The sequence below is a fragment of the Dreissena polymorpha genome, chromosome 3, assembly GCF_020536995.1.
Source record: "Dreissena polymorpha isolate Duluth1 chromosome 3, UMN_Dpol_1.0, whole genome shotgun sequence".
Classification (NCBI taxonomy): domain Eukaryota; kingdom Metazoa; phylum Mollusca; class Bivalvia; order Myida; family Dreissenidae; genus Dreissena; species Dreissena polymorpha.
In genome coordinates this window covers 19161506-19187763 of record NC_068357.1, presented here as the reverse complement: position 1 = coordinate 19187763, position 26258 = coordinate 19161506, and the positions used below count along the sequence as shown (strand labels likewise).

The 26258-nt window shown below is 38.4% G+C and overlaps 1 protein-coding gene across 4 annotated transcripts in view; it reads right to left on the bottom strand.

Moving 5' to 3' along the window:
• The window catches only part of LOC127873188 (glutamate carboxypeptidase 2-like), a 33323-nt gene extending 12447 nt beyond the window's left edge, over positions 1 to 20876 (bottom strand). For 2 of the 4 annotated variants that reach the window (XR_008046044.1, XM_052416919.1), the window contains exons 1-13: positions 20769 to 20876; positions 18375 to 18673; positions 15414 to 15702; positions 13658 to 13783; positions 12954 to 13137; positions 9831 to 9921; positions 9089 to 9178; positions 8200 to 8285; positions 6019 to 6138; positions 5426 to 5511; positions 3893 to 3956; positions 2475 to 2640; positions 2059 to 2149 (exon numbers count right to left, since the gene is read on the bottom strand). Coding sequence is in view for 3 of the 4 variants with exons in the window: in XM_052416919.1 (XP_052272879.1) it covers positions 2059 to 2149; positions 2475 to 2640; positions 3893 to 3956; positions 5426 to 5511; positions 6019 to 6138; positions 8200 to 8285; positions 9089 to 9178; positions 9831 to 9921; positions 12954 to 13137; positions 13658 to 13783; positions 15414 to 15702; positions 18375 to 18658 (1677 nt within the window). In the remaining variant the exon portion in view is untranslated. Of the gene's footprint in view, positions 1 to 7; positions 2150 to 2474; positions 2641 to 3892; positions 4085 to 5425; positions 5512 to 6018; positions 6139 to 8199; positions 8286 to 9088; positions 9179 to 9830; positions 9922 to 12953; positions 13138 to 13657; positions 13784 to 15413; positions 15703 to 18374; positions 18674 to 20768 lie in introns of those variants that run through there. The other 2 variants (XM_052416922.1, XM_052416920.1) reach the window with 2 other exon arrangements.
• Between the last annotated feature and the right edge of the window lie 5382 nt (positions 20877 to 26258).

Sequence of the window (26258 nt, the reverse complement as noted above, 5' to 3'; positions counted from 1 at the left end):
CTGAAACAAGAGGTCTTTGGTAGCACATATTGCAAAAATTCACGCGAGTGTCGATCTTGGAAAACTGAGCTTAATGCATGTGCGCAAAGTGTCGTCCCTGATTAGCCTGTGTGGTCCGCATAGGCTAGTCATGGACGACACTCCGCTTTCATATAATCATTCGTTTAAAGGGACCTTATCACATTTTGTTGAATTCATAAAATTGAAAAAAAAAATGTTTCAGATTTGCAAATTTTCGTTGTAAATTTTTGGAAGGAAACAGTAATACTGAGAGTTTCCTATGCTCGATAATATCAATTATATGCATCTTTTGACGATTTAAAAACCTGAAAATTATAAAGCGTTTCAACGCGAAATTTTTACTTATTTGGAGAGCTCTGTTGTTATCGCTATATTTTATGACATTACGAAGATTGCTTATACAAAGCATAAAATACATCAAATACAATATAAGCAATGATGGCCGCGTGGTTTGAGCGTGAGACTTTTACTCCACTGGTCAGTGGTTCGAGCCCAGTTGATGAATCCTTTTTTCTTTCTTTAATTTTATTAAGTTTTTAACTGGAGCACTTCAATTCCGATACTTACATTTATCAATTTAAAGCAGTTTATGACAAACTTCAATTCATGCCAAAACCTGTTAAAAGGTCCCTTAGAAAGGGAGTCTCTTCTAAATAATCATGTGTAGGCGGAAACTGTAGTCCCTCATTAGAATATGCAATCTGCACAGGCTTGTCATTGGACGACACTTTTTGTCGATGCGTTTAGCCCAGTTTTCCCTAAACGTACCTTATATACTCAGTATAAGCAATTAAAAATGTTCTTTTTCGTAACATGTTCATAAAAACAGAACAAACTATCGACTATAAGAAATCCTTTGAAAACAGTGAGTTCGATCAGAATGAATTTTGATTGAAAATTGATGTAGTTATTACAGTGATGTGAGGATTTTTAGCTTTTAAAAAACTTTTGCACCAGTATATGTATGTGTTAAACCCGGATCGTCAGGTGAATAGCGCGACTTTTATTTAATATGGAGCACTAGAGTCTGCATCGTTTTTATTTTTGTTTATTATATATTTAGTTAAAATTTTGTAAATGAATTTATATACATGTGTCATATGTACAATGTCTAAGAAAATGTTTGATTAAATCCAAACGGCACTTAATATCGTTGCGTTTCTTAACGCGACAAGTAGTTAACGTTATTATGTCAACTGTAAATTTGAGCCTCGTTCTCGTAGCACACGCTTAATTCATGTGCAGAAATTGTCGTCCTAGATTAGCCAGTGCAGTCCCTACTGGTCAATGAGGGGAGACACTTTCCACCTTAACTGGAGTTTTGTTAAGAAGAGACTTCTTTTAAATGAAACTTTCCAGTACACATCAGGCTACTCTGGGATGACACTTTCCAGTACACATCAGGCTACTCTGGGATGACACTTTCCAGTACACATCAGGCTACTCTGGGATGACACTTTCCAGTACACATCAGGCTACTCTGGGATGACACTTTCCAGTACACATCAGGCTACTCTGGGATGACACTTTCCAGTACACATCAGGCTACTCTGGGATGACACTTTCCAGTACACATCAGGCTACTCTGGGATGACACTTTCCAGTACACATCAGGCTACTCTGGGATGACACTTTCCAGTACACATCAGGCTACTCTGGGATGACACTTTCCAGTACACATCAGGCTACTCTGGGATGACACTTTCCAGTACACATCAGGCTACTCTGGGATGACACTTTCCAGTACACATCAGGCTACTCTGGGATGACACTTTCCAGTACACATCAGGCTACTCTGGGATGACACTTTCCAGTACACATCAGGCTACTCTGGGATGACACTTTCCAGTACACATCAGGCTACTCTGGGATGACACTTTCCAGTACACATCAGGCTACTCTGGGATGACACTTTCCAGTACACATCAGGCTACTCTGGGATGACTACTTTCGGCAAATGCGTTTGGTTCAGTATCAAGATTTCTTTTTACATACGAGGTTGTAGTTGTGCATAGTTGTAGTCGCTTCAATACGAACCTTGTTCCAGGTGTACCGGATATCAATATTTGCGACCCCGATGCGGTCTCGAAATGGCGCGTAGTCGCTTCCGGACCCAGGGAGATTGATTCTTAAAGAAATGAAACACCACAACTATTGACAAAAGGTGTATTTTAATCAAACGCGTTTTACATATTTATTTACGTATGAAACGTGTTGACATATATAATGTCATGCTTACTGTCCAGTATTTCATACACTCACTTTACCACGCTTTTTAACACAGCGCTCTATTTGTATGCATATAGCAAGTCAATAATTAGTTTCTTACATAATATTTAACACCTTCGTACGTGCAAACAATACCATAAGACGACATTTAACTCAAAACGGTAACAGCAACGTGTTTTAAATTCTCAGCGCCATGTTATGAGATACGTTATGGACCTACTCACTCGGGTCTGTCATATGCCTGCCACGGGAATGTATTAAACCACGTGTCGTACACCGAGGTCCTGCCAGCCGCCACTTCCGCCTGGTTGGGGTTGGAAACTTTCCTTGCCGCCGAATACACCGACTGGTAGAGCAGGGGCGTACCGAGCGCGCGCAGTGAGAAGTTACCTGCACACATATGGCCAATATTTTCGAGCCTCGCTCTGGTAAAACGGGATTAAATGTATGTGCGTAGGCTAATCAGGGACGACGCTTTCCGCCTTAACTTGATTCTCGCTGAGAAGAGACTTACTTTAAACGAAAAATACAATTAAGGGGAATGTGTTGTCCCTGATTAACATGTGAAAACTATGTAGGCTTCTCTGTGACGAAACTTTACGCACATGCATTACATCCCGCTCTCTCGCGACGAGGGACATTTGTTCGTTTCCACTTACTTCTCCAAACAGTTAAGGTAAGGTTCGTCGGCCAAAATGTTTATTTTCGTTTCACTTTAGTCAAAAAATAATTTATTTTCAACTGTTGTTAAATGACAAAACTCTTCAAATCCTCTTGGTTTTGTTTCGAGAATATGATCGTTTGTCGAAAAATGATCAACCATTGATCATTGAATATAAAAAAACAAGTTTTGAGTCGGCACCAAATAATGGAGGGGCGGAGCGGTAAGAGGAAACAGAAAATATAAAGGCTTAATAAAAAAACATACTTAAAATACTATAATTCAGAATAATATTGTTTATATTTATATATTGCGATAGAGAACAGTGACCGGTTAATTAGGAACGAACAGAGGGCTCACGGAAGGATGTATTAGACAGTTATATCAGCGTAGGAAAGATATTTCTAACAAGTGTCACTTAGTATACACATGTATATGAAAAAATATGTGGATGCAAAGTAGAGGATTATTTATAATTTATCAAGAATGAACAAGATAGTTTTAACAAAAAAAGCTGAGTTTCAGGGAATGTGAAAATTTATGCTGAAGTTGATGATACACGTTCTTTTCTCATTTGATAACACATGCGGTCAGTCTATGATTTACACTAATTGTGAATGCAAACTTTAAACTAAAAAGTGAAATTGAGCCTCGTTCTGGGAAAACGGAGTTTAATGCATGCGTGTAAAGTGTTGTCTCAGTTCAGCCTGTGCGGTCCGCAAAAGATAATCATGGACGACACTTTCCGCTTTTTTTCTATTTTTCGTTAAAGGGAAGTTTATTCTTAGTGAAAATCCAAATTAGGCGGAAAGTGTTGTCCCTGATTAGCCTGTGTGAACCGCACAGGCTTATATGAGACGACACTTTACGAACATGCATGAAATCCCGTTTTCTCAGATCGAGACTCAATTACTAGTGAAAATGGACAAAATCCAGACCAAATGCGAAACAGGCCGGCGTACAATGTACGCCTTGACGTACCTTCCACGGCGATGTCGACGTTGAGATAGGCCACAGCGCGAGCACCCAGCACCTTGGTGTAGTGCTGAAATAGTCCACCATGTCGTCTGGTGTGAGTGGTATATATAACATAGCACCTTGGTGTAGTGCTGAAATAGTCCACCATGTCGTCTGGTTTGAGTGGTATATATAACATAGCACCTTGGTGTAGTGCTGAAATAGTCCACCATGTCGTCAGGTTTGAGTGGTATTTATAACATAGCACCTTGGTGTAGTGCTGAAATAGTCCACCATGTCGTCAGGTTTGAGTGGTATATATAACATAGCACCTTGGAGTAGTGCAGAAATAGTCGACCATGTCGTCAGGTTTGAGTGGTATAAATAACATAGCACCTTGGTGTAGTGCTGAAATAGTCCATTATGTCGTCAGGTTTGAGTGGTATATATAACATAGCACCTTGGTGTAGTGCTGAAATAGTCCACCATGTCGTCAGGTTTGAGTGGTATATATAACATAGCACCTTGGTGTAGTGCTGAAATAGCCGACCATGTCGTCTGCTTTGAGTGGTATATATAACATAGCACGCATGGGCTGTTTTGGGGGTTCCTTTTTGCTTCGAAAAACTCAATAAACGACGCACACTTGACCTAACGCATTTACTTGTATCGTTCGTTTGGCATTTACACGCGTGCATTTAGGTATTATAAAATGCCGCTAACGCTTATACTAAGGCACTGTTCAGTATGCACTTATATCGTCGCAGCTAATACATTAATCACAAGAGTTTTGACATTTTACTATCCTTTCAACTGTGTATTCTAGATCATTACTGTAATATAAACAATTATCGGATTACTGTTTGTGTAGGACGCTTAATGAATATATACATCTACAAACGTACACACATGAATACGTTCGTTCTTTAAATAAAAAATAAAAACATGAAAATAAATAGATAAAAATACGTGATGCTGACTCATAACAAGACTTAATGCACCCCTTTTAGATTTCCATCCAACTTTTGTTCGGAATACCAAAAGGTGTTGCTTTGCATTGCTAAGGGCTCCTCTATATCATCAACATCACCACCATCAGTATCAACAACAATAACAACGCCAAAATCAATACCACCACAATCATCAATATCATCCAAATTAGCAAAATTATTTTTTTTATTTTTTAATCACCATTGCCATCATCATCATCAACAACTCTACCATCGTCACATCATCATCAACCCCACACAAAATCTCTATCATAATCCTTATCCCCATCCTTAGAGCCTCGTTCTGGGTAAACGGGGCTAATGCATGTGCTTAAACGTCGTATTTGATTAGCCTGTGCAGCCCGCGTACGCTAATCAAGGGCAACACTTTCCGTTTCTGGGAGGTGTTCGTTCAAAATAAGTATTTCAAATGAAAATTCAGTTTAGGCGGTAAGTGTCGTCCATGATCAGTCTTTGCAAACTTCACATGCTAATCAAGGACGACACTTGACGCGCACGCATTAAGTCAAGTTTTTCCAGATCAAGTCTTATTAAGACGTGAAGTTACCTCGACCCATTCTATAGAGCCGACCAGACCGTATTCCTCCGCTCCCCAGCTACAGAACACTATACTTCTCCGTGGTCGCCATTTCCCTACAAACACACACACTGCAGTCAACAATGCAGTATCGCTTTGGGAAAACGTTATTTAATGCATTTGCGTCAAGTCCGCACAGGCTCAACAAGGAAGACAGGCTGAACAGCGGAAAATGCTGTCCCTGATTAGACTGTGCAAACTACACAGGCTACATTTAATTCTTTACGCAATCAATGAAGCCCAGTTTTCCCAGAGCGAGAATCAAATAATGGATTTACGAGTAAAATGCGCTTGTAATTTATCGTAAAGTATTTCAGATACGGTATTCATAATCAAAATTGCCTATCGAAGACTTTGATTAAGGAATGTCGGGCCCATAAATCGAGTACTTCACTGTGTAAAATGGTGTAAGCATTGTTGTTTTCAGCCGTTGATAAGTGTAGCTACTCCGTGCATACGACTAAACGTTTTGACAATAGAAACCACAGCCGGGTGTCAATGCCAAAAAGTAAAATAGAATAAAGTTTTAAAAGAAGGATTAAAACGCGTCTACGTGCTCCCACCTGACTTCAACAGGTTACCCATGACCCTTGACATTTCCATCATGGCCGCGGTGCCGCTGCTGGGGTCAAGGGCGCCGAACACCCACGCGTCCCTGTGGTTACCGACCAGCACGTACCTGTCTGTATAGCAACACACAGCCGATAAGTTATAAGGAACTCCGTTTAATACAAAAGACATAGGATAACATATCTGAACTTACATCCAACAGACATAGAATATCATCTGAACTTACATCCAACAGACATAGGATATCATCTGAACTTACATCCAACAGACATAGGATATCATCTAAACTTACATCCAACAGACATAGGATATCATCTGAACTTACATCCAACAGACATAGGATATCATCTGAATTTACATCCAACAGACATAGGATATCATCTGAACTTACACACAATACAATCATAGGATATCATCTGAACTTACATCCAACAGACATAGGATATCATCTGAACTTACATCCAACAAACATATGATATCATCTGAACTTACTCACAATACAGACATAGGATATCATCTGAACTTACTCACAATACAGACATAGGATATCATCTGAACTTACTCACAATACAGACATAGGATATCATCTGAACTTACTCACAATACAGACATAGGATATCATCTGAACTTACTCACAATACAGACATAGGATATCATCTGAACTTACTAACAATACAGACATAGGATATCATCTGAACTTACTCACAATACAGACATAGGATATCATCTGAACTTACTCACAATACAGACATAGGATATCATCTGAACTTACTCACAATACAGACGTAGGATATTACCTTAACTTACTCACAATACAGACATAGGATATCATCTAAACTTACTCACAAATCAGACATAGGATATCATCTTAACTTACATCCAACAGACATAGGATATCATCTGAACTTACCAACAGACATAGGATATCATCTGAACTTACCAACAGACATAGGATATCCTGTGAACTAACATCCAACAGACATAGGATATCATCTGAACTTACATCCGACAGACATAGGATATCATCTGAACTTACTCACAATACAGACATAGGATATCATCTGAACTTACTCACAATACAGACATAGGGTATCATCTGAACTTACATCCAACAGACATATGATATCATCATAACTTACATCCAACAGACATAGGATATCATCTGAACGTACATCCAACAGACATAGGATATCATCTGAACTTACCAACAGACATAGGATATCATCTGAACTGACCAACAGACATAGGATATCATCCGAACTTACATCCAACAGACATAGGATATCATCTGAACTTACATCCAACAGACATAGGATATCATCTGAACTTACTCACAATACAGACATAGGATATCATCTGAACTTACTCACAATACAGACAGGATATCATCTGAACTTACTCACAATACAGACATAGGATATCATCTGAACTTACTCACAATTTGAGCCTCATTCTGAAAACTAAAATTAATGCACGTGCGTAAAGTAACGTCCCAGATTAGCCTTCGCAATCCGCACAGGCTAATCAGAGAAGCCACTTTCCGCCTAAACTGGACTTGGTTAAGAGACTTCCTTTAAATGAGACATTCCTTAAAAGCGGGAAGTGTCGTTCCTGATGAGCCTGTGTGATCTGCACAGGCTGTCTGGGACGATATTTTACGCGCATGCATGAAGCCCAGTTTCCTCAAAACAATGCTTTTTAATCATTTTTAAGTTCTTTAAACTTACCAGTTACACAAGACTTGTGCACGCTTATAATTATGCATAGGGATGACATGGAAAATAATTATAACACACTCACCAGTTTCAACATTTGTTCAAAGCATAAACATTATGACAACAGGCATCAATATATCAGCCACGCTCTGAAAAATCCGGGCTTATTGCATGTGCTTAAAATGTCGTCCCAGATTAGCCTATGCTGACCGCCCAGGCTGGTCTGGGACGACACTTTCCGCTTTCATGGGATTTTTGTTTCAAGGAAGTCTTTTCTAGACAAAAAACCAGTCTATACGGAAAGTGTTGTACCTGATAAGAATATGCGGATTGCAGAGACGGGGTAATCTTGGACAACAATTTGCGCGCATGCATTAGGCCCTGTTTCCCCGAAACGCAACTTAAACAGTATCTTGTATAAATTTGAATGGATGATCACACACGTCTACGCCTACACACCTGGTTCGACGGCTCCTCGAATGATCCCGAATGCATTGTATGTGGTCACCATCTTGGGGGCAGTGGACACAAATATATGGGCCTTCCTGTCGATTGGATGTTTATAAACGCATGAACCTCTCTCTGGTAACACAGGGCTTAATGCATTTGCGTAAATTAATCATCCCAGATCAGCCTGTATGGTCCGTACAGACTAGTATGTGACGAAACTTTCTGCCTTTACTTGATTTTCTCTAAAAGAGACTTCAATTAAATGAAAAAAAAATAAAGGCAGAGAGTGTCGTCCCTGGGACGACACTTTACGCGCATTCGTTAAGCCCAGTTTTCTCAGAACGTGACTAGCATTGCACCTGGACCCCTGTCAAGCAATTCAGTAGCTTTTATTTCAAGACAGATACAGAATAATATTTGCTTGATGTGATACTAGCTGGACCATTTTACTATCAGATAACAAATATCTAACCATAATTGCCACATGTACGTTTGTATATGCATTTGAGCAGAAGAAAAAGAAATAGAAATAGACAATTGTAAACAAAAGCATAACTTTAAAGTTGTTACATGTAAACAGCCACAGTGCATTGTACAACTTATACAATTGTACAACGTGCGCGATTAAACAAATTCATAATAATTCAGCAATGACGTTTTTTGTCAGTATCGTAAACAGTAAGGCATTACAAATCGTTAATGTTTACTATGTGTTTTTATATGAAAAATACACACGTAAATAAATGTATATCCTATTTTAAAACCCCGTACGTTGGAGGTTTAAGATGCATATTAGTATATGCACCTCAACGTGTTTAAAAAATGACGGAATGCATTGAGAATTTCAAGTAGACATTTCTGTGTTCGTTTTACTAAAACATATGAATTGTCAACATACCAGCCGTTTGTATTAAAGCTGCCGCCGAACTTGTAGGTTACATTCATTTTACCGCGCCAGTCTATCGGGACTTCTATGCCTGCCAGCGCCCTGAAATAGTGAAAACGTTAAGAATATGTGAGTTGGGAAAACGGGGTTAAACTGCATGTGCGAAAAATGTCGTCCCAGATTAGCCTTTTCAGTTCACACAGGCTGATCAGGGACGACACTTTCCGCCTAAACTGGATTTTCGTCAAGAAATCTTCCGTTAAACGAAAACAAACACGGAAAGTAGCCTCCATGGTTAACCTGTGCAGACTACACAGGTGCTAATCTACAATAAACTTAATCAGTACTGAACATTTAACATTAAACTTTAAATGTTAATCTTCAATATTTGCTCTTACAGTCAAACCTTAAATAAAGAAACATCAAACCACAGCTATATGCCAAGGGAGAGCGTGTATAAATCAAATGCACCTTGCTCTTTGAAACTGGCTTAATGCAGAGGCGTAAAGTGTCGTCCCAGATAAGCCTGTGCAGACCTCACAAGCGTTTCAGGGACGACACTTTCCGAATAAACTAAATTCTTGAAATAAGAAGAGACTTCCTCTAAACGAAAATTACAAGAAAATGCAAAGTGTCGTCGTAGATTAGCAATTGCGGACCGCACGGTCTAATCTGGGACGAACCTTTATGCACATGCATCAAATCCGGTTTTCTCAGAACAGGGATTGATTATGTATAACTGGTTATCACTTACTCCATGATTTTCACCGCTATCCCATAACCCACCGGATGACAAGGGATACCGGGCATGTACTCATCCGGGTCCTTCTTCCGGTAAGCGCTCTCTGAAATATGCACATTGATACAATTCGAAGCATGAATACTCAATAACAACCGCAACTATATGTATGTATGCGATGTATTAGTGCTGACACATAACACTTTATTATTTAGTCTTTCAATATGGGTGTGTCGAAAAAAATTGTCTATTTCATAAGGGTTATTTATAGCAAATGCATTGTTGCCGAAATAAGTTCAGTTCGGACGGATGCAACAACGTATGATGTATTATATATTAGTACAAGATAGGTATTGATGCAAAGCATCAAAGGGCGTCGGGAATTTCAGTGTAAAAGGCACTCAATGAAGTTACATGGAACGATTTTTTTCTACTGTAAATATTTATATATTGGCCGATTATTGGTTTCCTTTTTTACTGGCATCCGTGTGCATTTTTCATTAATGGAACAGAACTGTGTAGGTTTTAAAAAATCTGCTTCATCTTGTAAGCGTAATTTCGTATTTTTCTCAACTTCAAGGGGAGATGATTCTGAATTTATTCTAACGTTGCTCATTTACGATTGGGGTTGAGTACTCATTGAAATGAAAACACTGTAAACGTTTTAATGTGTTTACGAACCCGCCACCCTCTCACACATATATTTCATGGGCATAATAAAAACAAAAAATGGTTACAATAAAACAGCATATTTATTTAAACTAAAATGTCTACATCAAAACAAAAAGTAAACATAGAACACAAATAAAATAAGTTGATTCTTCTGGGGCTTGAACCTTGGGCCTCTCACATGTGAAGCGAGCGTGTAACCACTACACTACGGAACCGCTTGAAAAATCACCTTCTAACTAAGATATTAATAAGCTATTAATAGTCGGTTTAAATGTAAACCCGGAAGTTTAAACGCTGGATAGTGAGCGGGGTTAAAGGTCCATACCAAAGGGTCCATACCACTGGCAAGATACGGGTCAGGCCTGCGGCCTTCGATATGTGGTTCTTGAAAAAAAACCTGTAGGAGGACTTGATAGTAATGAGACTGGGGTGCTGTGACGGTGCTCCTCATTGATAAGCGGCTGCTTCCATTATCAACACTCATTATTACAATTAATAATACGTGTCGCGCTTCGCGCTCTATAGCGCCTTTATTAGTAACTAGGTGGTTGCCAGGATAGTGGAAAAAAGAAGTTTTGTTCTTATACAAAACCAGAAAGTTTCACCGGTTCGCGAATTTGCCCAGTCCCTGTGATATTTTATTATTGCCCAGTCCCTGTGATCAGTTATTAAATGGATCCGTTCACGGTTTGGTAAATTGACAAAATTGTAAAAAGTTGTTTCAGATTCGCAAATTTTCGTTTTAGTTATGATATTTGTGAGGTAACAGTATTACTGAACATTTACCAGAGTCCAATATAGCCATTATATGTATCTTTTGACGATTTGAAAACCTAAAAATTATAAAGCGTTGCAACGCGAAACGATTGAATAATTTGGAGAGTTCTGTTGTTGTCGTTTAAATTTACGAAACTACGAAGATTGCTTATATAAGGTATAAAATAATTTAATTGTGTTTACCCGGCGCAATAGCCGAGAGGGCTAATGCGTTTTTACTTTTGATCAGACTAACTCCAGGACTCCGGGGGTCACTGGTTCGAGCCCTGGTACCGGCTACTTTTTTTCCTTTCTTAAATTTATTCTTGATTTTTTACTGGAGCTTTTAAGATCCAATGTTTACATTTATAAATATAAAGCATTTAATAAAAAACTTCAAAATATGCCAAAATCTGTGAATAGGCCCCTTTAATTAAAAGAATTAACTTTGCATTATTGGCAATAAATGTTGTATTAAATGTAATAGGCACAAATGCAGTACTTATTTACAAAAATTTACACAAAAATCACATCTATGCAAGATATTCTGACAACAAAAATATATACATCGATCCGTAAAATAACTTCTCCTCCCATAAGCGAAAAAAAACAATTGCCATTTTTGTTTGGCGCACTTTAACATCCTTTCATGTTCTTTTATTTTATGAATTACAGTTCTGATGTTGCTTTCGATGTTTTTCAAATGAACGTCCTTAAAGGTAAAATACGCTGAGTTGACCAATGCAATACATACATTAATGCCCTTGTTTTAAGAGTTGAACAGAAGAGGGCCACGATGACCATTAAGCTTACCTGAGTTCATGGTAGATATTAAACAGATAAAAATCTGACCGAGTTTCATGAAGCTCGGGAAATTCATGTTGCCCCCCCCCCCCCCAGAGTGGAAACAAGGTTTAACAAACATATGACATATAGATCAGTTTCAATGCAATTTACAGAGATTCAAATGCATAAAAACTATTGTCAAGAAGAATATGCTGATCATGTTCCATCAATATTGAACCATGAGTAAGGCCTCTAGATAGGTTTTAAGGATTTTCTCAGATTTTATCTGGTGACCTTATTTTTTGAAATACGAATTTGACCTGGTGACCATCAACATGCTGGCCAAGTTTCGTAAAGATCGAGACATAAATGTCGAAAGTATTGTGTTAATAGTGTTTTTATTAGACTCGACATGATGACCTAGTTTTTGAACGCCCTTGACTCAGGTTCTTCTTATTCGGCCTATGAAATGTGAAGATAATCATTCTGACCGAAATTTATTTAGATCGAGTCATACATATGCCCTCTTGAGTGGTAACAGGGTTTTCCTAAAATTACCTCGTGACCTAGTTTTCGGACGCAAGTGAATTTGTTTTGAATTCGGCATAAATTTAGTCAACATAAACATTTTAACCAAGTTTCCCTAAGATTGAGTCAAACATGTTGCCTCCAGAGTGTTAAACAGTTTTTCTATATGTTGACAAGGTGACATTGTTTTATGCCCAGATAGTGTCAAGATAGACATTTTGACCGAGTTTCATCAAGTTTTGATGAAATAAATGCCTCTAGAGTGATAACAAACAAAACATTTAGGAAACATGAAGCACGACTAACGAAGCACGCCGATTGTAATAGACTTACCAGAATAACCTCTCGTGCAGCATCTCATGGAGCTAGAATTGGTACAGGTTTCACTCAAATTACCTATTGCGGGGTACCCAGGTGTAAGCGGATCCCCGACCCCTAGATAGATAGATCCCCTCTGAGCGCCGGAAGGGGGCAGCCACCAGTCGTCCGGATACACCTTGTCCACAATACCGGAAGTGATATCGTCAGGATCAGAAAACAGTATGACCCCTATAGCCCCGCGTTTTTCTGCTTGACGCACCTATTTAAATTACGAGATAATTAAATGCTTTGACTAACAATGCTCAAAGTATGAACGCACTGTATGATTCTGATGCATAAATTGTACATGTATGTGTCATATACGTATAAATTGTATATGTATTACATAGACTCACTTTACCAATTATACATTAAGTCTTAAACTTAATAACAAGGTATAAGTCATAACTTATTTTTCATTTAGTCCGCTTCTGATGAAAACTTAAAAATGGTGTATTACCTTGAGACCTGGATAGTTGGGGATTCAATGCATGTGCGTAAAGTATCATTCCAGATTAACCTGTGCAGTCCACACAGGCTAATCAGGGACGACACTTTCCGCATAGACTTGATTTTTGTTCATAGGATACTAAATGTAAACGAATAATTCCATAAAAGCGGAAAGTGTCGTATCTGATTAGTTTGTACGGACTGCACAGGCTAATCTGGGACGACACTTAACGCACATGCATTCAAGCCCGAAATCCAGAGCGAGGCTCAAATAAACCCGCGGTGCTCACCTTGTCACCGCGGAATATCTTGCCGTACCGGACCAGTACAATCTTGCCTTTCACGGTTAGGGACGTATTTCGTTCCAGGTATAGATGGTCCTCGACCCGTCCATAGTTTAAGTACACTATCTCGCCCTAAAATACATCGTTAATATGACGTTAACGACGTTACTCTAAATACGTCACAAACATGTATACCATTGACGTCTATGACTTTATTCACGTATATAACTTAATTAACGTCATCTTGAAACGAAATTAATGCATAACGTGACGAGAATATGATGGAATAATAATAGCGCGTTCTTGCTTTGATTGATCGTTGGAATAATGCAAACAATCGTGAGAAAAGAACTTGAAAATTCCATTTGCTATAAAACATTATCAGGAAATCAATCGTCGTGCCGCCACATTGAAAAAAGTGCCTCAATCAGGCCCACCCCTTAAACTGTTCAAACTGTTTTGAAATGATATTTAATGACATATATTTTCCAAAGAAACTTCTTTTTTGTTAAACGCAAACAATTTGCACATTTGTTTATACGGAGCTTGATTTATAGTTATTTTAAGGGGCGAGGATGAGTGAGATAGTAAATTGGGAACCGCTCAAGTTGATTATACATAATGTTTTCGGTGCTGTTTTCATTCAATAATAAGCAGCTTTTTTAAAACCCATTTATGCCTTTTGGACTCTCCCATCCTTCTAAATTGGATCAATTTATTTCCAAAATTAGGGATGTCTAGTATATTTATTTCATGCGGCGTCTCATCTGGTTCTACGCTGTTTGCCAAGATCTTATTTCTAGACGCAAGGCATAAATGGGACCGTGATGCAATGTCTTTAAATAGATCTTTATATTTCTATTTTCATTTATAGATAAATACGTCTTGATGGATTTAAGAAAGCTCTAATGTAAAGGCTTTACACTGACGACATAATGAGGGAGCAAAGTAATGCGCCTTTTGATCGCAGTGATCTAAATTTATTTTAAAAATCAAAGATGACTCACGTGCTTAATTTGGAAGTTTATTCATGACATGCAATTAAAAAGCATTCAATAATAATAAAGCAGTATGCACATAGCACGATAATTCGATTTCGTCATGTAAATAACGCGGGCCCTAAAATTGCGCAAGTGCGGTATGATACATACAGTCCCTATTTATAACGCATTCACATTTAGAGTGACTTATAGACTAAAAAGGATAAAATTGTGTTGCCGAATCAATACGAAAACATGCAATATTGATACTCAATTCGCCTATATGCATAGACCATCGCAGTATAGAGCATGCTATTTAGGACGGGTGGTGGATATAGGTCAGTTGCGGGGGGTATTAGACACTGCCTCGGTAAGGTTTTGAATTACTTTTTCTGTGGGTTTTTTCCTGAAAAATATTGTTCTGCGAGATAACTTTTACTTATGTTTATACATTTAAGCAAGTATTTTTTGCTTTGAACATTAGTATTTCAAGACATAACTGTCTAATATTAGTCGATTGAGTGATAAAATGATCTAACATAATAATGATTCCTCATAACATCGGAAGAGTTAATATTGAAATTTTTTATATTAAATCAGTTCATTATAAATAACTATTTATGAACTTTGTCAATGAACTTTAAACTTCGAGCAATATAGGAATTAATCGAAAAATTATTGGCGGATTGTCTGTTGTTAATTACTTTTTTCATTCACGAAGACAATTGCAACAACATGCAGGCTGCCTAAAATGCGTCAGAAAATAAGCAACTTCTAGTCACCGTGATGTTGCCTGGCGGAGAATAGGCGTTGAACGGCGGTACCACATCCGGTTTGTTTTCTTCGGGGGTCAATACGGGCTCGGTCAGGTTGGACTTGTACACGGAGTTCCCGTTTCCGTCCAGCAACTCCACATAGCTTAGACTGGTCTCGTTAGGGTAGGAGAGCTGCACTTTATAAGGCGTTAATGTCACGTGGTCGAGTCCCACTTCCGTCCAGAATTCCGTCAACTTCCGGCCAAGTTCGTGGTTCTGTTCGGTCCCGCTCAGATGAGGCTTCTCTGTTAACATCCTGTTCGATAATTAAGAGTTTCGATTGCTATTTTCATCACATCTATCCATTTCATAGTGTTAAACCCATTTATGCCTAGTGGACTCTCCCATCCTTCTTATTTGGATCAATTTATTTCCAAAATTAGGGATGTCTAGTATATTTATTTCTATATTTAGAATATTTCTTATAGAATTTCCTTTAAGCCAACAGCGCAGACCCTGATGAGACGCCACATCATGCGGCGTCTCATCAGGGTCTACGCTGTTAGCCAAGGCCTTTTTTCTGGACGATAGATATAAATGGGTTAAACAAGCGAGATACTGGATTTTCTGGGAACATGTTTACAAATGCTGACCTCCCTAATATTTTAAGGATATTTAGTTAACCACGACATTCGTATAATTTCAAAATTCGTGTTGTTGCCGTGTTTGTCTTACAAGAATTTTTCTGTTTCTCAATTCTCAAAATATAATGACATGAAAGGAAAAAAAGTAATACTACCTGCTGACATTAACTTAAATTCAAGCCGAATTGGTAATAAAATATTTCTTATATTTACCTATTCAAGCCAGGTTGGTAATACAAATTGCTTGTGTTAATGATGAAAGTTATACCATCTGTTGACATTTACTTAAATTAAGGCCGAATTGGTTATTAAAAAATTGCTTGTATTAATACATAGTAGTCATCATATCTTAATACAGGATACTCCGTTATATTTACTTTACATGTATACATACAAAATCTTGCCCAATTTTATTTCCCAGATGTTTTTGTGCCCGATTTTCAGACATGATAAAAATCAAAATAGTGAACGATGTAAAGCCCTTCTTTTTCATCGTGCTGGCATTTCAAAAGACTTGGTGCAACTCTACGCCTTAAAAATACACAAAATGGTACAAGGCTCTAACAAAACCTTTTTAGAACATGTATATCTTCCGAAGGCAAGAACAAATAATCCCAGTAAAAATTGTATTTTCAGTTCATGCTGTTGTATACAAATAATTTATAACATGTCCACTTCTGCACCTTGCACTCCTTAAAATTTGTTTAATATTGTCTTTTCTGAAATGATGATAATAGCTTTTTAATCAATAAGCATATACTCTATGCGCTAGCAATCCTTCAGCATCACATCAAACCATTACAAGCTGCTCTTTAGTTATACACATGCTTAGATTTAATTTTTCTGTAAAAGCTAGTTGTTTCAATAAAAGTCAGGTTATAATCAAATAAAATAAAATCATTTAATTCAAAATTGTGAAATGAAGCCCTATAAGTGGTACACACTGTTGATAAACAATCAAAATAAGTCGTTAGAGTGTTTCCAATAAGTCCTAAAATATTTTGATTTACATTTGTCTTTAAAAATCAAGCAATACCTGTGAACGATAAAATGTTCTTGTTTGTACATTTGCAAAGGAAAAATACCTCAGTATCTTATGTTTAACCCATTTATGCCTAGTGGACTCTCCCATTCTTCTAAATTGGATCAATTTATTTCCAAAATTAGGGGTGTCAAGTATATTTATTTCTATATTTAGAATATTCCATAAAGAAATTCATTTAAGCAAACAGCGCAGACCCAGATGAGACGCCGCATTATGCGGCGTCTTATCTGTGTCTACGCTGTTTGCAATGGGTAAATGCGAACACTGCATTAAAGCTATGTCTTAATAGACGTTTTTTTTTGTGTGGAAATATTGGGCATTGATAACAAGACCACATAAATTTAACATTTACATTTTTATTAAATATGCATTGAATTAAAGAAACTCGTTGTTAAATGTAAGTTCATCCTCCTCAAACAAATACACATACTTAAAAATTCTGAAGTAACACAATGTATTTGCATATAATATTCAAATGTACTGTACTGAAATACATTACGTATGTACTTACATTATATGATTAACGTGTACATTGTGCAAGTCATAATAAGACATTGTTTTGATACAAACAAGTTATTATTCTCAGTAAATGACAGAAGACTTTATGATTGTTTTGCTTTAATAGCGTTGTTATATTTTTTAAATCAACTGTCGAAAAAAGAGACAATTACTTCAACAATAAATATATGATATATACGAAACGCCGTTCATCAAATATCCTCAAAGCATGTGATTTTCTGAAGTAAGTATGCATTTACATGTATCACAATTACATCATGTGGTTTACGTTAACATTGTTTCTAAACTGTGCATTACCATGTTGTCGTTTCTACACTGTGCATTACTATGTTGTCGTTTATACACTGTGCATTACCATGTTGTCGTTTATACACTGTGCATTACCATGTTGTAAAGTAGATTGGTTTAATTCAATCTTTAAATGGTTATAAAATAATGTGATCTAATATAATTGATGAGATACCGTGTTTTAACTACTTAATTCATTAATACTTTAAAATAAGGATTCGAATGATCAAATGCTTGTGTGTTAAGTATCGTCCCATATTAGCATGTACAGTCTGCAAATGCTTATCAGGGACGAAACTTTCCGCCTTAACTGGACTTTTGCTAAAAAGATACTTCCTTCAGACGAAAAATATCGTAAAAGCGAAGTGTCGTTACCGATTATGCGCATGTGCGGTAATCTTTTACATCATTTTCCCCACATGCATTAAGAATCGTTTTCCCACAGCCAGGCTCAAATATAAAAATGGCTAGTGTTTACTTGACTCTTCTTACTTGAGATTACTTCTAATATTTTCTGCCTTCATGCCGTCAATCAACAGACGAGATATTGTCGGATCGCCATCTTTCATCCAACTATAGTTGGCGCTTTCCGGAAATCCCCCAGTTACGTCATTGCCCACTTCGGGTTCTGGACACGCGGCAAAGCGACCGATAAGAATGCCTATGACGAAAGCGACGATGACGGCGGCTATGGTCGCGATTATAAGGCACCGCGTGTCACGTGGTCGGCGTCGGGCTAGGTAAGCATCGTCGTCGGAGCTGTGTATGTCGTACATGCTGTGAAATGGCGGCTGTGAAGTAAATAAACCACGTTCTGTGAAAACGGGGTTTAATGCATGTGTGTAAAATGTCGTCCCAGATAAGCCTGTGCATTTCGCACAGGCTAATGCCTAAGATACAAATAATCCGGTCGCCGGCCGATGTGTCCGATCTCCAGGCATCGGGATGACTGGACACGTCCGCCGTCCGATGAGTGACAAAGTTTAAAACATCAGTCACAAATAGAAACCGATCACCGTCCGATCAGCGGCCGACGTTTTTTTCCGCTCATCTGGCTGGCGCCGGCCGATGATCGCGCTCACATCGGGTCATTTCATAGCATCGGGCGGCGTCCGGATAACATTTTTATATCCCAGTTTGTTGTACCCGACATCGGGCCCGGGAAGGAATCGAGTTGAGATCGAAAAAAGATCGGACGATCAACGAACGGTTATCGCCCGGCGTGCGCCCGACATCGGATTCATTGTACGTGTATCATAACGAGCATCGTCCGGCGTCCGTCGGGCATCGTGCGGAGGCCCTCCGGAAATCAGACGGTCGCCGGCCGATGTATATGCTTCTGGGATATACCTTTACTTTTGCCGATACACGTTCAATTAATCCGATGTCGGGCGATCGCCGGGCGATACCCGTGCGTTGATCGTCCTATCTTGTTTCGATCTCAACTCGGTCCTTCCCGGGCTCGACGTCGGGTAAAATTTTAAGTAAGACTTAAAATTAATCCGGACGCCGCACGATGCTACAAATTGGCCCGGTTTCCGTGCGATCATCGCCAGCCCGATGAGCGGAAAAATACGTCGGCCGCTGATCGGACGGTGATCGGTGTCTATTTGTGACTGAGGTATAATCAGGGATGACACTTTCCGCATTAACATGATCTTCGCTTAGAAGAGACTTCCTTTAAACGAACAGTACCATAACAGCATAGAGTGTCGTCCCTGATTAGCCTAAGCGGACCGCGAGACTTTACGCACATGCTTTAAATCCATTTTCCCAAAGGTAGGCATAAATGGCGGTTTCAGCAATGTTTTCAGCCTCGGGTGGAAATCTGATGAGAACACAATTCATTTAAGTCGCTTGTTGGTCGGTTGTTTTAATGGAAAAGTGTTGGTTGTTAAAGTGTTGTTTATAACGACCGCCCATCAACTGTCAAGTCAATTACAATAAGGCTACTTTAATGTAATCGATGGTCAGAGAGAACAAGCATGGTCATTTCTTGTATAATACAGGGACCTATACAAACAGATCCCTGTATAATAACATGGTTTCATCTTTGTCTTGATATTTATGCACATGTGTCCTGTAATCATTGTCAACAACATTATTCATAGACACAACAACGGATACATAGTGTATATGAGTCACGTTCTGAGAAAACTGAGCGATGCATGTGCGTACAGTGTCGTCCAAGCTTAGCCTGTGCAGTCCGCAGAGGCTTATCAGGAACAACACTTTCCGCTTTTAAGACATTTTTTATTTAAATGAAGTCTCTTCTTAGCAAAGTCCAATTTAGGCGGAAAGTGTCGTCCCGGACTGCACAGGCTAATCTGGGACGACACTTAACGCACATGCGTTATGCCCAATTTTCTCAGAACACGACTTATATTTAGAATTATTTTGCATCAGAAAAATCCTGATTTAAATGACAACTGTTATTATTCTTATAAAATTAACCAGATAATAAAATATTAGTTTTTACGAAATTAGCACAATAGAATATATAACCAACCAAAACTGGAATATTGTAGAATGTTTAAGACTGAAGTATGAAAACTATTTCGATTGCATTCATAATATAATTAACATGTTGTTTTTGTATCGTACTGATGCCCTTTGCCTATAATTAGCGACCTTTTATGTAAATGTTTAAGGGCGTTTTGCCAATGTTTAAATAAAAAAACTTGAATCTATAAGCATATTCAGAACAAAAACTAGAATTTATATACATGTCGTCTTTTTTACATTCGCATCATTACGACATTAGAATTTAAACTTGAGCTAACCGCGAACAATATTTATGAGAACTACAAGAAGTTAAGATTACAGGAATACAGATGAGTTTTTAAAGATCACAAAAACATACATGTATGCATACAGTAGACTTACTTTTAGACGCTTTACTGCACACGCGATGTGGGCGCACTGTTTACGTTCTACATGTATAACGCACCGTGTAAACGCGTGAGTGTCGGAACAAGCGAACAACGACCATGTTTACCTTTTCGTTCAACCAATCATTGTTCAAGCTGCCATGGGCGTAGCGAGCACTACTTGGATGTGCAGGCACATTTTAGGGGGTGCACGGGCAATCCGCCCCCCCCGGAAAAGGCCAGTAATAGGCGCAGACGCGATTTTTCTAATTATAGTTTAACAAATAAACTATTCGTTTGGTTGAAAACATTTTTAACATAATTATACAGTTTTAGCAACAGATTTCAATACATGGGAAATGTAGCTGAAGTATGGTTATAGGCACTGCGTGTTCCGGCTCTTGGTAGAGGCAAAAGTGTTGATCACTTTTTCAATGTTCACTACACTTTCCCGGTGGATGTGGAGCACTGCAAGCGCTGTAAGGCACTCCTCGCCCATGGCAGAGTGAATGTATGCATTGATAAGCTTCATAGAGCTGAAGGACCGCTCGCTGGATGCTGACAACGTTTCAACCGAACAACATGGATATGACGTTGGAATATTACAGAGGGATTCATTGGTCTGACATACTCGCGCCACAGTAAAAAAACAACTGTTTATCACACAGGACACTCTCATTCACTCAATCAGACGGTCTTAACAATATAATGGTTTTAAACCATAAACGCCAATCGTGATACATCGACTACCTCCGGAATCCTCCGTAAGATAGGCCTCGCGTATTTTCAATCTTGATACATCGAATATCTCCGGAATCCTCCGTAATATAGGCCTCGTTGACATGCGTATGTGTATGTGTGTGTGTGCGTGCGCGCATTTAAGTAACTGTGCGTATATGTCGATCGCACCCTCGGGAGGTGTGTCCACTTTCGCATTCGTTCCTTCGCATGTAAACTGAGAAAATTTGCAATACTAACGTAGTCACACTCCTTAACCTTTGGTAAAGTTACCATTGAATTTAAAAGAAAATCAGCGCAGATTGCATCATATGATCCGTACTCCATAACATATTTTGGCATTAATAACGTATCTATTTAATATACCTCATGAGCCAGTGGTTTAAGTGTAAGACATTTACTCCATTCTTTTTTCATTTTTTTACTCGCTACGAAATTTATTTTCGAGATCACAAAATTACATCTCCTGTTAAGAAAATTATGAGCGAGAAGAGACGATATATAAAGCGTTTATTAATACGAAATAAACGCTTATCACTTTCTTAGCACAGGCTAATTCGGGACGACACTTCGCACACGCATTAATCCCCATTGTTGAGTGAACCCTCTTGTTTTATGTTCCAGGCCTGTGACAGAATGCCTTGAATGCATTGCAGATGTTACAACAATTACCGGCTGCTTATTGATACGCGATAACTAGGTCAGTCATTGACTGAAGCCATAACTAGGTCAGTCGTTGATTGAAGCCATAACTAGGTCAGGCATTGATTGAATCCATAACAAGGTCAGTCATTGCTTAAAGCCATAACTAGGTCAGTTATTAACTGAAGCCATAACTAGGTCAGTCATTGATTGAAGTCATAACTAAGTCAGTCATTGATTGAAGCCATAACTAGGAAAGGCATTGATTGAAGCCATAACTAGGTCAGGTATTGATTGAAGCAATAACTAGGTCAGGTATTGATTGAAGCCATACCTAGGTCAAGCATTGACTGAAGCCATAACTAGGCCAGGTATTGATTGAAGCCATAACTAGGTCAGGCATTGATTGAAGCCATTATTAGGTCATGTATTGATTGAAGCAAAAACTAGGCCAGGTATTTATTGAAGCAACATGTAGGCCAGGTATTGACATCACTATGCCAGGTATTAATTGAAGTCATAACTAGGCCAGGCATTGATGGAAGCAATAACTAGGTCGGGTATTGATTGAAGCCATTACTAGGTCGGGTATTGATAAGCCATAACTAGGTCAGGCATTGATTGAAGCCATAACTAGGACAGGCATTGTCTGAAGCCATAACTAGGAAAGGTATTGATTGAAGCCATAACTAGGTCAGGTATTAATTGAAGTCATAACTAGGAAAGGTATTGATTGAAGCCATATCTAGGCCAGGTATTGATTGAAGCCATAAATAGGTCAGGCATTGATTGAAGCCATAACTAGGTAAGGCATGGATTGAAGCCATAACTAGGTCAGGCATTGATTGAAGCCATAACTAGGCCATGTATTTGGAACGCAATCGAAGTGCGGCGTTTTATGGACGAATAAGTATGTCATATTATGTCGAATTTAATATTCAAATATTGGTTAATTAATGCTTTTGAAAATCTCGCCATGAGCTTCAATAAACCGATAGTTTGAGAAGTCTTGCACAAATAGTTCCGGTTACCGTTGGCAAAACATTGCTTCAAATCCTCTATTTAATTTTAATAAACAAACAATCATGGGATTATTTACAATTATTTTGATAAATAAGTCTTTCTTCTAGAGAACGCTTTCTTCATTCGATTTTGAAATAACCTATACATTTTTTAAGATTGAGAGCTAAGTTTCAATTAACTTTTCCAGGTAAAGCAAATACATTTTCATAAGTTTAGACAGAGAGCGCAGGGCTGAGGGACGAGAAATAACAGGCCCAACCATTAAAAAGCTATCATAAATGCATTTCATAAGTATGCAACCCTTTTTTTTTTGGTGGTCTAAATGTTTGAATGGGCATCCTAAATGTTGCGATGCATCGCGCTTTATGTCAAATAACGACATTCTTTTAATATTTACCATATCAGCAGCATCGAATATACGCTCTCAACGTAATATACACGTACTTAACCCATTTATGCCTAGCGTCTAGAAAAAAAGCTTTGGCAAACTGCGTAGACCCACGTGAGACGCCGCATGATGCGGCGTCTTATCACGGTCTGCGCTGTATGGCTTAAAGGAATTTCTGTAAGATATATTCTAAATATAGAAATAAATATACTAGACATCCCTAATTTTGGAAATTAAATGTTCCAATTTAGAAGGATGGGGAGTCCACTAGGTATAAATGGGTTAAGTCCTGCACTTTTGGTTATCAATCCGTGCCTGTTTATGCATTATGCGGTGCCTATTTCATGAATGATCCGGTTCCATAATTTGACACATAAAATACTCGTTTTTCTACAAACTAAACAGACTAGCATAATGGCGACGTCTTAACACGAATTATGGTACCTTTTATCAAAGAAACAGGGCTCAGAAGTATGAATAAATTCGTGAATGAAGACCAATATATGCATTTCAATATCTTCACGGAAGGTTTCGGGAATGACCTGTTTGGTGGGCAAGGTTCTCGACGGTGTTTTTTTTTACTTTGCACGAGCATCATATTTTCTGAAGGAATCCCATTTTATAGTTCCGTGAAAGATTACTTTAGTGAAAAATGCAAGCTTTGAGCACAGAATTATGAAACTTAAAGAACCAACTTATATAAAAAGAAGTCAATATCATATATAATATGTGTCGTGTTCTGATAAAACTGGGCATAATACATGTGCGTAAAGTGTCGTCCCAGATTAGCCTGTGCAGTCCGCACAGGCTAATCAGGGACGACACTTTCCGCCTAAACTTGATTTTCAGTAAGGAGGGACTTCCTTGAAACTAAAAATACCATAAAAGCGGAAAGTGTCGATCCTGATTAGCCTGTGCGGACTGCACAGGCTAATCTGGGACGACACTTTACGCACAAGCATTAAGCCCAGTTTTATCAGAACAAGACACATATTTTCTGTTATGATCCGGTGCCGTTCCTATATGATCCGGTGCCGTTCTCATATGATCCGGTGCCGTTCTCATCTGATCCGGTGCCGTTCTCATATGATCCGGTGCCGTTCTCATATGATCCGGTGCTGTTCTCATATGATCCGTTGCCGTTCTCATATGATCCTGTGCCGTTCTCATATGATCCGGTGCCGTTCTCATATGATCCGGTGCCGTTCTCATATGATCCGATGCCGTTCTCATATGATCCGGTGCCGTTCTCATATGATCCGATGCCGTTCTCATATGATCAGGTGCCGTTCTCATATGATCCGATGCCGTTCTCATATGATCCGATGCCGTTCTCATATGATCCGATGCCGTTCTCATATGATCCGATGCCGTTCTAATATGATCCGGTGCCGTTTCGCGTATCAGCCAGTAATGCGCTTATGTTTCCGGTAGAATCCGTTTTTGTTAAGCGCTGTGAAATACGGACGCAAGTTTTAATTTTAGACGTTTCTGTGTAAATATATTTAACAAGGCTATTGTCAAGCAATATGGTCCCCTACCGGCTCCACCATTGTCAGAAATTCCACCATTTTCAGATTTTTTAAATTATTTTTTGGTTGCCATAGCAACCACAATTTTTGAAGTAAGAACAAAATGAAATGACGTGCATAATGTCCATATTGCCATATACCCATGTTGCAAGTTTCATGAAAAAATATTAAAAACTTTTAAAGTTATCGCAGGATCCAGAAAACCACCATTTTCAGCAGTATTTCTAGTCTATTTTTTTGTAAAAGCAACCGAATTTTTGACGTGGGAACAAAATGAAATGACGTGCATAATGTCCATATTGCCATCAATCCATGTTTCAAGTTTCGTGAAAAAATATTAAGAACTTTTAAAGTTATCGCAGGATCCAGAAAAGTGTGACAGACTCACAGACACACAGAGCGCAAACCATAGGTCCCCTCCGGTGAAACCGGTAGGGGACAATAAGCAGGTAGTCTTGTAATGGCTGTAGTTATTATTTAAAGTTACGTTCTAGTAAAAATGAACTTGCATATGCATAAATAGTCAAACCAGATTAGACTGTGCACCCAGGCTAATCAGGGACGAAAATGTCCGCCTTAATTGGATTTTAGTTTAGAAGAGACTTACTTTACACGAAAAATTACATGAAATCGGAACGTCTATGATAAGCATTTGTTTTTCACACATGCATTAAGCCTAGTTTTCCCAGAATGCATCTCTTTAGAAGCATTCGACCAGCGATTTTTTTCCTTCTTTATAAAGTACCGGTAAACGGCACTTTCCCAATTACGATAAAACTACAAATTTCCCAATTGCTGGCCAAAAAATTCCCAATTAAAGGTAAAAAAAAATATATATATTTTATTTTTTTTTATTTTTTTTTTGGGGGGGGGGAATGCAACATTTTGTTAGTTTCCCTGTGCAGCTCTATGGTTTGAACCTAGGTCAATATAATATTGACAGCTTGAAAACTCTTAGTTATCAATTTAAAAGTATTTGGGAGCATAAAATCAAATACACCAATTTCCCAATTTTAGGGTTTCACGACTCGATTTTTCCCAATTTGAGGGTTTTCACCACTCATTTTTTTTTTCCAATTGGACCGGTACGGGTACTTTTCCCAATTGGACAAAAAAAATCGCTGTCGACAGAATACATAGACAGCATTGCAGACGTTTCAACATTTTCTGGTTGCTAATTGAT